This window comes from Mus pahari, chromosome 4 (assembly GCF_900095145.1).
Source record: "Mus pahari chromosome 4, PAHARI_EIJ_v1.1, whole genome shotgun sequence".
NCBI classification, from domain to species: Eukaryota; Metazoa; Chordata; class Mammalia; order Rodentia; family Muridae; genus Mus; species Mus pahari.
This window is the reverse complement of record NC_034593.1, coordinates 85,683,324-85,697,964: the sequence shown is the minus strand read 5'-3', so window position 1 is coordinate 85,697,964 and position 14,641 is coordinate 85,683,324. Positions and strand designations below refer to the sequence as shown.

Here is a 14,641-nt window from a genome sequence, read left to right as displayed (position 1 = left end):
AGACCCCAGGATTTCTAGACCCCAAGATCTCAATGTACCACATGAGTAGAGAGAGCCCAGATCCACATTTGAACTGTTTAAAGCTCACAATCCCTTTATCTCCTTTTAACTGGGAGAACATACTGGGGAAAGACATCAGGATGTCCCATAGTGGCTTCAAACCCAAGAACACTCCCCAGCAACTTCTCTGAGGTGAGACCACCCCCACTCCCGACAGTGTGAGCAGCAGTCTACTGGATCTCTGTGTCCAGGGCAGTCTGGACTATAATGTCAGCACATACACAAACACACACACACACACAAGACATGAAGACTATTTTTCAATAAACTGGTTGGTGTAATGCTGGATAAGTCACAGGGGCTGGGTGGAAGGGCTGCTCTAACACCGTAAGGATCTGCTCTTGCTGAGGACCTAGGTTTGGTTCTCAGTGCCCACATGGTATCTGTAACAACAGTTCCAGGAATCCAATGTCCTTCTCACCTCTAGGGGCATCAGGAGCACACACGATATATGTACATATATAGAGGCGAAAAACTTAAATACATTAAAAAAAAATACTAAGCTGGGCGTGGTGACGCACGCCTTTAATCCCAGCACTCAGCAGGCAGAGGCAGGTGGATTTCTGAGTTCGAGGCCAGCCTGGTCTACAAAGTGAGTTCCAGGACAGCCAGGGCTATACAGAGAAACCCTGTCTCAAAACAAACAAACAAACAAACAAAAAACAAAACAAACAAACAAGCAACAAAAAACCAATACCCCCCCCAAATAAAAAACAAAAAACTTCTGAAAAGACATAAGCTATCATTGGTTAAGTGACTAGTTATTGGTTCTTTGGTATATACTTTTCTCAAATATATCCTTAAATTGCTGAGTGAGAAATACATTTAATAATGTCAGTACATCAAGAGGCAATAGACCAGACTGCATAGAGGGTCAACAGATCAGACTCTGCATAGTGGGTCTCTCCTCCTTTACTTTTATTTTGGATCTTGGTGTTTCATCCCATCCTCTACTCAGAGAGGGACTCACGTAGGCCAGGCTGGGTACGTTCAGATTCATCAGGTATTTAGGATGACCTTGAACTCCTAATCCTCCTGCCTCTACCTCCCATGTGCTGGGGTTACAGGCATGCACACTGGGCCACGCATTGTCAGTTTAGAAGAAGTACAGATGACCAGGGAAACATTATAAGGAAGATGTGACTGTGGGTCAGGGGCTTTCTTATATCCTGCAGTAGGAATATGAGTTCTGGCAACCGCTTGGTATTATATAGTAAACGTGTATATACATAAGCTTCCATACCCAGGTGACTATGTTCCAAAGTAACGTTCCCTAGCTTCCATATTGCACTGGTGCATGGGAGGACAGGCTGCAGTAGATAAGCAGATCCTGTTAGGGTACTGGCACGATAGCTTAGTTGGTAAAACTTTAGCTAACTATGTCTAATAACTAGAATGTGTTCCTCAGTTCCTATGGAAGGAGAGAATCCACAAAGTTTTCTCTGTACTTTGCATGCTATGGCACAAGCCCACCACGACATGCACACAGATACAATATATACAGACATACACAATAACACATTTTATAAAATCTTGGTTTTGCTACATCCAGCAGTATGAATTTGAGTATGTTGTGACATTTCCTTAAATAACAAGGAACAGCTGACCTTTTAAGAAAACACACTGAGAGCACACTTTAACTCATAGTTGCCTACATTTTTATCATTGGAACTTGCAGTTCCTCTTTCAAAGGTCCATATCCCAAGGAATTCTACTACCCATCAGTCCCAACTGTATTAAAAACATCACGGGGCTGAAGACATGGCTCAACATTTTCCACGATTATGAGAATCTTGGCCTTCTATGGCAAACAATTCTATTAAGAAAACAGGACAGCCACATCTGGAGCCCAGGCCTGTTGGAAGCTTGTGGTAGGAAGAATTCAGGGCTGTCTTCAGCTACATAGTACGGTCAAGGACAACATGGGCTACATGAGATCTTGTCTCAAAAAAAGTGTGGCCAGCCTAGGATACCTAGTTGATCAGTTTGGGATACAGAGTAAGATATTGTCTGGAAATTAAAAGGAAAAACTGGAGGGGGGACAGAAAACAAAACCATGCCAGGGGAAGAAGCAGCCCAGGGCTACACACTATGACGGTCTCACCTCTCCCACGTACGGGTAAGCGTCTTCAGAGTCAATGCCTCCATTCTGCTGCACATATTGGAAGGCAGTGGTCATGTAGCCGCCTCCACAGCCGTAATTCTCAGACACACAGTCCACAAGGTTCTGGGGACTCAGAGATAAGAGTTTACCAGTTTTCTTCTTGAGTTGGCCCTCCAGGGCACCGGCAGAGCTGAAAGCCCAACAGGAACCACACTGGCCCTGAGAAACACACAGAGAAACATTCAGCCATCACTCTTCACAGAGGGTGTGTCTTTCTGCCAGCCTGAGAAAACTCCACACACAAACACTCAAGCACAAACACTCTGTTGTGAAGTCCTGTTATAGTCCCCATTGATGACAGCTGTGACCACTGTCTCCTTTAACTGAACTCAAGTACAGTGGGGACTTTATAGCTTTGGCAACAGGTCTCCTGAATTCTAACCCCGACTTTGCATACCAGAAACATGATCTCAAACAGTTATTGAACTCTGTGCCTCAGTCTCCTTTAAGTGAGCATAAGTTGGGCTTGCTGGAACATACATGTAACTCCATCACTTGAGTGGTGGAAGCAACAGGACCAGAGGCCAAAAGGTTAAGTCTCAGCCATAGACTGAGTTGGAGGCCAGCCTGGGCAAGAGACCGTGTCTCAAAAGAACAAGAAAGTGAGTGACACTGAAGTCAATGAGATTCCTGTGAGCACCGAGAGATTTCATTCACATGAGAATCATAGACACTACTTATGCACAGCGATCTCTTAGAAAGCGTCAACTACTGTTAGGATTTACTTTCCTGATTGCAGAATTTTCTCTTTCTGATATTTTCTAATTTTTAAGAATGATAACTTCTTGAGGATCAAGGCAGCACCTTAGATCTTGAATCTTCAGCTCACAGCTTAGTGGAAAAATTAAAAGTAGAAAAAAATCCTAAATATACAAAATAGTTAATGAATTAAGTAACAATATGCTATATTCTTGTAGCATGAGATATACCACAATTCAGGTCAGATTACCACATACAAGCATGCACGTGCACGCACACACACACACACACACACACACACACACACACACACACTAAAGAAGGCACCTGGTTTTTGACTGGAGTAACATATCCTTTCTTTCGATAATCAATGGAGTCTGGGACCCTGCCTTCCCACTCTGGGGTATAGAGAGTGTCATTGCTGTAGGAACGCGAGGGTGGTATTCTGAGCCCAGTCATCTTCTGAACCACTTCTTCACTGGTCTGAGACAAGGAAGGACACCAGGCATTAGCAGGGACCAGGGTAAAGACAGTGGATGGCCTGGATCTGAGAGGCAACTCACCATGTCTCCCAAGTGGTTCATGGCCAGTTCATATGTATGGACACCAAGAGAGGCCTCAAGATTATGGACGGAGATTTGCTTCAGGTTTTTCTCCCAAATTAAACGCCGAGAGATTTCATCCACCTAAACAGGATAGTCAGTACATTTGTAGACTGAGTGGTTATATAGGTGGTTTTAGAAGAAAACATACAACATAAACAGAAAACACACTAACTGGGGAACTATAGACTCTTAAGAGCACACATACAAATCTTATGCAAAGGTCTAGAGAGACCATAGAACAACGGCCATTACTATGAGAAGTGTTCCCTAAAACAGCCTTCCCCACATGCACCCCATACAGCCCCATCTATGGTACTGGGTATTGGACTCAGTGCCTTGTACATGCTAGACCAGCGATCTGTTCCTGAGCTACCCCTCCAGCTAATACATGTGAGAAGCAGATAGAAGGACTGACACACAGAAGAAAAAGCTAGCTGAAGAGTTAGAGAATGGGGACTGCTTCCTTGGGGTAAAGCACTAAAGGCTTATTGAAGGGGATCTAGATCCTAAAGTGGAAGTCATCCATCCCAGGCCTCCTGTGTGCTCCCCATGCAGGCCCCTGGGCACCTTGCTGTTATACTGCTTTCGGTGGGTCTTCTTCCATAGCTCCCACTGGGTGTCCAGCATTTCCTCCGGGTACAGAGCAAAGCTCACCATGGGTAGCAGCAGAAACTTGAACACCCACATCCTGGTGGAAGGAATAATTAGGGGAGATTTCCCCTGGCAGAAATTCACAGGTTGGCTTTGGATGTTCAAATGGCAGCAGACAGGTTATCAGCAAAGTGGCTTTTAATCTTTTAAGAGCTTTAAAAATAAATTTTCTACCAGAAAATTATACACACACACACACACACACACACAAATCCTAAGGGATTCATAAACGAAAAAGAACACCATATACACATATAGACTTTCTTCATTTTAGAGACATGGTCTTGTTACGTAAGTCTTTGCTGGCCTTGAGCTCACTATGTTGACCAAGATGGCTTTGAATTTAAAGATCTACCCCCTCTACCCTGTGCTGGGATTAAAGGTGTGAGTCATGTACAAGAATCCCTTCATTTGACTGAGACAGGGACACCCTGCTGTAAGTGGAAAACAAGGAATTGCAGGTGATTCTCACATAAAACAGTTCAGGAGGTGCTGGATCATCTGACTTCAATCATTGTAACTCCCATATGTTCCACCAACACTGCACACACTTGAGGCAACCACAGTGGGTAGAAGGAACTGGGAAAGACTGGGCAGCTCTCCCCCCACACACACCCTGTACCCCCGGTGCACATAAACAGAATAAGCACAGTGAGCATGGTTACAGAGCCAGAGTTCTAGCTACAGTACACTTCACGATTTGTGCAAAGTATTCTTCCCTGCCTACACCCAGATCCTGCCAGGAGAGGACAGGACCATTTTGATGGTATTTTCGTTCACTGTATTTTCATTTGCCTTATCCACTTTTTTCTTTCCAACTCCTCTCCTTTAGGCAGGAAACAGCTCTAATCATAACCAGATGTCACAGGGAAGTAGCTGTTCTTTTCTTTTTTCCAAATAGCGACGTGGCTGCTTTACAGGGCGAAAGCCTCAGACATGTATGGAGGTGGAGGATGGAAGGCCAGAGTTCCACAATGACCAAGTTCACAGCTCACAGCTTCACAGTATCTGCTCTGGCTCCATTAATTTGTGTTGGCTTAATTGCAAGTTCTTAAGTTTAAAAACCATTTCCCACCACCAGCACATCATATGACTTGTGCAACACTGACGACATTTTTATCTACTCTTTGCAAAGCAACAGAACATTAGTAGCTGGGGTGACAGGCTTGTGGGCGGCTGTGAGTTATTCTTCTTCCCCAGGACTCGGTTAACTCTTAAGTTAAACAGAACCCAGAAAGAGCCCACTCTTGAGACAGGCTTACAGAATCCTCTTCCTCTGATTTTACCAACAGCCACAGATTCATTCACATATAAAATCCTAAAGATTTCCAGACACATTTTATTTAGCCAGAAAATAAACTAAGGATTATGTTGTTATTCAGGAAATATTTATTTGATCCCCGATTCATTATATCCTTTCTCTCCTTAAAATAAGGTTAACTAGTAGGAACAAGACGTTAAAACATCGAGAAGTTAAAAACATTACCTGCTGTTGAGAATCTGTTGTCTAGGCTCCTTTCAGACAGGAAGTGTGGCTACTGTGAGCGGAAGACTAAGGGTGCTAGATTTATTCTGTAAGGATTGCGGAAGTCGACTCCAGCAGTGGCTGGAAAATGTGGATAAGAGAGGGAGTCAGGGATAGGATGAAAGCGGGGAGGGGTTAGGGAGGAAGGAGACACATTTGCACAATGTGTGTATACAGAATCATATGCCAGTGTGGATAGCTGCTAAGTGTTTAATCTGTCTTGGGGGGCAAAAATAAGGTAGCACAATATTCAAATTGAGACTTTGGTGGGAGATTTAAGAACACAGCACTAGTTGTCTCCATTCTTCCTCAAAATGTCTGGCAATTTCCATCTTTTCAACTCATCTACTGACCCACCTTACTCTGCACTGTTTCCAATATTGTATCAGATCCTCTTGTGGGGTGGGTGGGGTAAGGGAGTGGGGATCAAAGACTAGAAATGTAAGGCTCTAATTTAAACATTTAAAAACGTTTTGTGATTGATTGTTATTAACTGCTTTTGGGAAGGGAGTAGTTTTTCTAACTCATTATGGCTGCACAGCAAGGGAGGAGCTGCCCACAAAGTCCAGGTGTGATTGCTCAAAAGTGGCCAGAAAGTCGCGTGTGTGCAACAGTGCAGTAATCCCAGCTATTCAGGAAGCTAAAGCAAAGCCATAGCTGGCTGTGAGTACACCTCTGCCATTCAACACACACACACTGGGTGCCACTCTGTGAGGGTAATGCCACAACAGTCTACAGAGTGAGTTCAAAGCCAGACAGGGCCATACAGTGAGATGTCTCTAAGTAAGAGCATACTTACAAGGTCAACCTAGTCTAGGCAATTTAGTGAGATCCTGTCTAAAAATAAAAATGGCTGGACCACCAGCCCAGGAATGGCACCATCCAGTGAGCTGGGCTCTCTCCCATCGACCATTAAGAAATGCCCTACAAGGCCAGAGAGATGGCTCAGCAGTTAAAAGCACTGACTGTTCTTCCAGGGGTCCTGAGTTCAATTCCCAGCAACCACATGGTAGCTCACAACCATCTGTAATGGGATCTGATGCCCTCTTCTGGTGTGTCTGAAGAAAGTGATAGTATACTCACATACGTAAAATAAATTTAAAAAAAAGATTCTAGTTGCTTAAATGGAGGATAAAAGTAATTTACAAAAAGCTAAAAGAGGATTGAGGAACATAACTCAGTGGTGGTGGGCTTTCCTAACATTATGAGGCCCAAGGATCAACACCCAACATAACAGTAAGGAAAGAAAGACAACTGACCCAATGTAGCACCTAATTATTCGCAACACTTGAATCTACACTAATGGATACACATGGGACTCTACTACTAAACTCTCAGGTGGTAGAATGTCTGATGAGTACTGCATCTCAATCATTAAAATCCCAAGCTNGGTCCAGTCACAAGAGTCTCCAAGTGCTTCCCCAAATCCAGGCATGTGACAAGTCATAAGAGTCTAGCTTGGCCAACCACACCCCTAAANTCCATTTACTTCCATAAATACATGTGAGGAATTAGGAAATGAGGGACTCTGGAACACAAAGGATATTATCACAAATATAGATTCAGTTTCTACAAATGAAATCCTGGCACAGACCCCAGGATTTCTAGACCCCANGATCTCAATGTACCACATGAGTAGAGNGAGCCCAGATCCACATTTGAACTGTTTAAAGCTCACAATCCCTTTATCTCCTTTTAACTGGGAGAACATACTGGGGAAAGACATCAGGATGTCCCATAGTGGCTTCAAACCCAAGAACACTCCCCAGCAACTTCTCTGAGGTGAGACAACCGCCACTCCCGACAGTGTGAGCAGCAGTCTACTGACTACTCCTGATGTGTCAGGATCAGGTGGGTACACGAGAACAGGGTGCTAAGTGACCAGGGCCCTGTGAACTCTGAGTCCTGGAATGAAGACTCAACTACGCTCTGTGCCTGTGTGTGTCCAGCTCATTTATGAGTACTTAGTTGTGCATGTCTGTAATGGGGTCAGGGAGCCGCAATCAATATCACACAACACAACACTCTTTATAAAAGAAAAAATACTTTGTTTTAAAATCTTTGCTACATGTCATTATTTTTGCCACTGTTAAGGCTTAGCACAGATGGCCAACAAGAAAAAACCAATCAAAAATAAAACCCTGAAGGAAAAGCAGAACAACCCCCTCAGAGAAGCTTCTCCCTCCCCCCACCCTTCTTCAAAAGCCCTGTAGTAACTGTACATTATAGTTCAGATCACATTTAAAAACAAGTCGATTATTAAAAAACAAGTATTCATTGGAAACCCAACTTTTTGGTTCAGTAAAATGTGATATAAATATATAAGTATACTGTATGTGTGCACATAGAATAAAAAAATAGCCTCCTTTTCCATTCTATTGCCTGGCACCAGACTGGAGACAAAGGGAAGGACACTTAGTAACATTCCCTCAGCCTCTCCATAAGCCTCTCTCTACCTGGGCTCCTCATGCCCCATCAATACACATAATAGATCTTTTCCACATTAACTTAATCTTTGACTGGAGCCAGTTTAAGGGGGAAAAAAAAAAAAAGGCTGTTGATCTGGAGACTGACCTGAGGACGGTAAGGGTGAAAACCAGTAACCTGCATCTGCATGTCTATGGCTGTAACTATCAAGTGACCCTGTTGGGATTGAAGTCCGCCTCACACAGACTTAGGTTTGTGCTCTAAAGCAAACCCCAATTTCAAGATGGGAGAAGGAGCAAAGAACAGCAGACTTCAGAAGGCCTCACACTGTTTTGGCGACAGGAATGAGAGGCTACTGTGCAGGAGGCCACTTGGTTTACATATTCGTCAGGGAGGACTTTCACTCAAGATAGCTAATCCAAGAAGTTGAGTTTCCATGCGGAAATAACCTCTCCGGAAAAACATGCGTGACTGACAGAAAAATGCAGCATTATCCTTGTGGGCAAGTCTGGGATTTCTGACAGTGTTCATGCAGCCAGCCTATTTTGGTAATATCTGCAGATCTTCCCACTAAGTTGAAAGCACCAAAGAGCAGGAGTAATCCAGCTTCATCACTGAATATGTCCGTATTAGACCAACCCTATCAACAGAAGGCTGGGTGTTGGCCTACAGTTCCATTTTGGCTGGGTATGAATTTAAGTGCAGCAAAGACTTAATTTAAATACTCTTTGGCTGCAACACTAAATAGAAAAATACCTGGAAAAATTAATTTTCTTAGGACACTTTAAAGAGCAAGCAGAAAGACAAAGAAGATCTGGGACAAAATTTGCATATACTCTCTATTAGGGAACAAAACATAGGAGTTCAAATGCACCCCCCCATCTGTCTCTCTCTTTCACACACACACACACACACACACACACACTCACTCACACAGAAAGATAAGTGTTCATGCTCTCTCGGGTCTCTCTCTGGAGACTGCTCTCTCCCCTACCATATTTCATGACCCTCAGTTATGAGGATATTTCTCCTTTCCTCCATTCCATTCAGAATTTCTATCCAATCAAGCCACAGTATCCAATTAGTGGCTGTCAGATTCTTCTGTTCTGCCCCTTGACTCCAGCACAAATCATGTCTGTGCAACTTCTGGTCAGAAGAAATTAGGACAGGAATTCTAGCCTCACCTATCCTCAAAATTTCAGAGGATCCCAGAAGCCTGGGAAATTCATTTAATTTCTTCTCTAATGTTACTTCAGAGAGTCAAGGGGTGAGGGGTACATATCAGGGGTGAGGGAAGGGAAGGGAGAGGAACTTTTATTCTGTTTACAAAAGATTTGCTTTTAAAAACAAACAGTGATTTTCCCCCCACCCTTATCCTCACCCCAATAGTTCTATTCGGAAAAGGGGGGAAACATAGTTAGGTCGGGAAACTCTTCATTGTTGTAGGTGTTGCTTTGGTCTCCCAACATGGACAGCATTTCCTAATAAGAAAAAGGGGAGACTTGGGTCACATACCCTTATTTTAATGAGTTCCCTTCCAGCACCCCCTTCCCCCACCCACACCACCACCATTCCTGAGTCTCACAAGTCTGGATGGCGAGTTCTCTCAACCTTCCTCTTCTAAGAACTCACTCTTCACTTCAGTCTCTTTCCTCGTTCTCTGTTCTATCTTCCTCCTAAGATCATTTATTTTACTCTTTCCTTGTACTCAATATTTTCAACGGAAGAAATATGCATGCCAACATTTCATTTAACTCCTACAGGCATATCTGAAATGTACCCAATCACACCTGTTCTCAATCAAACCCTATGCTGGCTTCCTTTGGTCTTTCTGACTGGCTTCTCTGAGATGACCACATTCAATCTTGCAGTCCCCCTCAAAGGAAAGAGATACTTATAGCTATAATCACTATGTTCTACTTCATAAACTTTTGTATTCTTCTGTTTAAATCTATAACTACTACTCTGAGATGTAAATCTCTGTATAAAAGTTAAATACCTTTCTTTAGCATCTTTACATGCTGTTTCCCATCAGTACCTCTGCCTGGTCTGGTTAAAGGCTGTGTTTATAATTGCTTCAGCTGCTGAGATGCGTCCGCTCTGTCTCATCCCGTACAACCCTAACCAATACCATGTGTTCCTTTCTCTCTCTCTGAAGTCTTTACCCACTCACCTGAAAGACCTCAGGCTGGCTAGGTGCTTGTGTCTGCTGAACATGCTGCTCACTGGAACTAGACCTATGATGGGTCTGCTGGCCCTGCCACTGTGGCCAGACACCCACGCCCTCTGCTGTTCGGGCCTGGAACTGTCCTGTTGTCTGTCCAGTCTCAGGAGCTAGAAATAAGGATAAACATTTATAGTTTTAATGGAGAGGAGAAACCAGCACACAACTACGGATAAGTCAGTAATTTCCACATGCTACCTTCTGCTCTTCTGTCTGCTAGTCAATGTTGCTTCTATTTTCAAAACTCAGTCTCATATTAAGTTTCATTTCCTATATAGCATTTCTGAAAAATTCTTTGTTCATTTACATATGCAGTCTATTAAGTAATATTGTTATACATATTAAAATAATTCACATGGTTTTTATTACAGGAGTTAAGTGGTTTTCCTATACCATGTTTTTTTTTTTTGTTTTTTTTTTTTTTTGTTTTTTTGTTTTTTCGAGACAGGGTTTCTCTGTATAGCCCTGGCTGTCCTGGAACTCACTTTGTAGACCAGGCTGGCCTCGAACTCAGAAATCCGCCTGCCTCTGCCTCCCGAGTGCTGGGATTAAAGGCGTGCGCCACCACGCCCGGCTCTATACCATGTTTTTATAATGATGTTTAAGATTCTTACTGTTTTGTGTATGGTGCATGTATGTGAGCATATGTACTGTGGCTCATGGTGGAGTCAGCTCTCTCCTGGATATGAACTCAGGTTATCGGGTTTGTGTGTCGAGCACTTTGCACAATGAGCCATTTCAACAGGCCCTGTGCAAGGCTGTTTACAATCAAACAGACCTGGACCATGCATTTCCTTATAATTTGGTCAGTAAATACAGTACGCAGGGGAAACAATCCTACCAACCAAGTCCTCCTTCGTTAGTAGTTTGATTTTCCTTGTCTGCACTTACGAAAGTTGGAGCCACGGTTGGGGAGGGCAGGGTAGGCAACAGTGCCAGCTGAGGCAGTGGGAGCACCGGGAAGAGACGTAGCACTGAAGGAGGAAGAAGTCTGAAAGTTGTTCACACCAAACTGGGAAGAACGAGTCTTGGCTGTCGCCTGGGTGGGCACCTGCTAATGGAAGGTGGAGATACAGAACAAAGGATTGTTAATTGTGTGCTGCATCCCTATAAGTTAATACTCATCAACCACTACACTCTTCCAAACATAACCCATCACCTGCCTCTAATGTATACTTCTGATTAACTCCCAATTCTTCCTAAAACTATTTTTTTTAGGTAACTAAAAGTCAAAAAGAAAAAAAAAAGAATTACAAATTGTGATAATTAAGCTCACTGGGTCATAAAACGGGAAAAAGACACTGAAGTACAAGAGGAACTGGTTGATAAAAGGAAGAGGTATCACTGGTCTGGAGTAGAACAGGTTATGATCAAAATCACTGTATATGGGTCCGTGTGGTGGCACAGGCCTTTAATCCCAGCACTTGGGAAGGAGAGACGGAGGCAGAGAGACCTCTTGTGAATTCAAGGTCAGCCTGCTCTGTAAAGTCAGGTTAAGGACAGCCAGGGCTCTGTTACACAGAGAAACTCTGTCTCAAAAAAACCAAAACACCAAAACAACACAACTATATAAATACACGAAAACATTATTAAAAACCCATTCCTATATATAATCAGCTCACAAAATCATGACAATTAATAGAAAGCATAACTTCCATGTGTGTGCAAGTTCAACATACATGTACAGGCTAATGTGCACAAATTAATGGGAGCCAGAGATCAACATGTCTTTATCTCATATGTGTGTGTTCATGTGCAGGTCTCTGCATAATGGTTGCATGTACATACAGATGTCAATAACACTGGGTGTCTTCCTTTATTACTCTCCACTTTATTTTATTATTATTGTTATTGTTATTTCTTTTTTCTATTGTCTTTGGAGACAAGGTTTCTTTGTGTAGCCATGGTGGTCATGGAACTCACTCTGAAGACCAAGCTGGACTCGAACTCAGAAATCTACCTGAGTTGGCCTCCCAAGTGGTGATATTAAAGGTTTCCACCTCATTTTTAGTGTGCATGAGTACGTATGCACATGTAAACACATGCATGCTCTGGCATGCATGTTAGAGGACCACATGCAGGAGTTGGTTCTCTCTTCCCCCAAAGTAGATTGAGGATTAAACTCAGGTCATCGGGCTCAAGTGACAAGCACTTTCCCAATGGCATCATCTCTCGTGTCCCAATGGTAGAGTGTTATAAAAGAGAAACCACTCACTCTACACTCCACCCGTTTCTAGATCCTTTTCCTAAAGACACAACCATTTTCTTTTTTACTGGAATCCTTATGTATTACAGAGGAATGTGGTGGCATCTTAGGGAGTTGACACCCACACTCAGTTCTGAGTGCTTCTCTTCTGCTCTTGACTTTAAGCTTAAATCTGTAAAGGTTCTTTTAATATAAATTCTAAATCTGCCTCAAAAAGAATAGAAAAAAATTGGAAAAAATAAACTAGAAATGAAACCTCACTAGAAGAGACTGCTACTTGGCACAGTGGACAATGTCTTCTTTTATTTTCCATGATGCTATTTTGGTTTTGTTCTGTTCTTTATGAGACAGTTTATCTCACTATGTGGCCCAGGCCCATGCTCCTGCCTCAGTATCCTTGTTGAAATTAAAGCTGTCCTTTGTCACACCCACTTACTGTTTATTGATTAAGAAACTAGTTATTGCCTCTAACATTTTTTTGTGAGACATAATAATTTCTAGAGACAGTTTTAAATCCACAATTTAAAAAGTAACTCCAACAGCACTTGAGAGGCAGAGGTAGGTGGGTTTCTGAGTTCAAGGCCAGCCTGGTCTACAGAGTGAGTTCCAGGACAGCCAGGGATACACAGAGAAGTCTAGTCTCATCTCAAAAAACTCAAAAAGTAACTCCCAAGGGAGATAATATATGCATGCTTGATTATGTCACCAGCATGAAAACCATGGCAGCAGCTGTCTTCAACATCAATGCACATCCTGGCCAATAGTCATGGGAGACCTTCCTGAGTATTTTTACACATATACAAAAAAGCTATATAGAGAACAATTCTGGAGTAAGGTTTGAGTTTTGTTGTTTTTTTTTTTCCCTTTGTTTTTCAAGACAGGGTTTCTCTGTGTAGCCCTGGCTGTCCTGGAACTCACTTTGCAGGCCAGGCTGGTGTCAAACTCAGAAATTCAACTGCCTCTGTCTCCCAAGTGCTGGGATTAAAGGTGTCACCACCACGCCCGGCTCGAGTTTTCATTTTTTTTAACTTTTCTAAATTATTACATATATAAGAGAAATATACATTAATAAATAAATCTAACATATTTACTATATATTATATAGATGGATACTATATTTTCATAAATAAATGAATATAATTATCAATTTTCTACTTTGGTACTATATTACATAGTCCTAGACAAAGACAAATGCTTTGAATTTACTCCAAACAAGCCTGAGATCAAAGCTGTTCAAACTGCTGTGAATGAGCAGTTCTGACATAAGGCGAGCATATGAAAACCATAGGCTCTAATGAGAATTCTGGATGCTCTCTCTGGTATTTGAATTATCTAGCTGCTTTCAAAAAAGATGAAAGGGCTGGTGAGATGGCTCAGTGGGTAAGAGCACATGATTGCTCTTCTGAAGGTTCAGAGTTCAAATCCCAGCAACCACATGGTGGCTCATAACCATCTGTAACAAGATCTGATGCCCTCTTCTGGAGTGTCTGAAGACAGCTACAGTGTACTTACATAAAATAAATAAATAAATCTTTAAAAAAATATGAAGAACAGGAACTGAAAAGGAGGTATCTGACAATAATAAATTTAAATGAGGAGAAAAAAAAGACCGCACAAACAACAACATACAGGGTCAGTCAGACAGGCAAGAGGCGCTACCTGGGCGGAGAAGCCAGGGCGGGAGTTAGAGGTCCAGGTTGGTGCTGATCCCTGGGCAGGGCTGGAGTGACGAGAAATCTGGGCCAGTATCTGCCCTGCAGAAGATGGTGGCTGGACAATGGTTACAGGAGGGGGAAGACCACTATTCCTAGGAGGGAACAAATACAAAGTGAAGGTTAAAAGGTGACTGCACCACAGAAGCTATGAGCAAAGGACACATTCTATCCCTAGATTCCTCTGATTTCTTGGAGTTAAGGAAAACCTGATAAATTTAAAAACACAAGAAAGACTGACTGGACTGACTGTCACACACTGACCACACAGAGCCGTCTGGAACCTAGGGCAAGGCAATAGAACAGGTGCAAAGCACAGGAGGAAAGCAGCTTCTCTGTCTCACCCGAGGTCCAGTAAGCCCTACTGC

General features: G+C 42.7%; 2 protein-coding genes across 9 annotated transcripts in view; both read right to left on the bottom strand.

The window, feature by feature from the left end:
• Ctsk (cathepsin K) overlaps positions 1–6,636 on the bottom strand; it is an 11,898-nt gene extending 5,262 nt beyond the window's left edge. For 2 of the 3 annotated variants that reach the window (XR_003843727.1, XM_021196226.2), the window contains exons 1-5: positions 5,666–6,636; positions 4,096–4,216; positions 3,487–3,609; positions 3,251–3,406; positions 2,165–2,383 (exon numbers count right to left, since the gene is read on the bottom strand). Coding sequence is in view for 2 of the 3 variants with exons in the window: in XM_021196226.2 (XP_021051885.1) it covers positions 2,165–2,383; positions 3,251–3,406; positions 3,487–3,609; positions 4,096–4,215 (618 nt within the window). In the remaining variant the exon portion in view is untranslated. The other variant, XM_029538090.1, reaches the window with a different exon arrangement.
• A 115-nt stretch (positions 6,637–6,751) lies between these two features.
• Arnt (aryl hydrocarbon receptor nuclear translocator) overlaps positions 6,752–14,641 on the bottom strand; it is a 68,263-nt gene continuing 60,373 nt past the window's right edge. For 4 of the 6 annotated variants that reach the window (XM_029537474.1, XM_029537478.1, XM_029537477.1 and 1 more), the window contains 4 exons: positions 14,221–14,368; positions 11,247–11,409; positions 10,305–10,465; positions 6,752–9,612 (listed from right to left, as the gene is read on the bottom strand). In XM_029537474.1, coding sequence (XP_029393334.1) covers positions 9,523–9,612; positions 10,305–10,465; positions 11,247–11,409; positions 14,221–14,368 — 562 coding nt within the window. In that variant the 3' untranslated portion in view covers positions 6,752–9,522. The remainder of the gene's footprint in view (positions 9,613–10,304; positions 10,466–11,246; positions 11,410–14,220; positions 14,369–14,641) is intronic. The other 2 variants (XM_029537475.1, XM_029537479.1) reach the window with 1 other exon arrangement.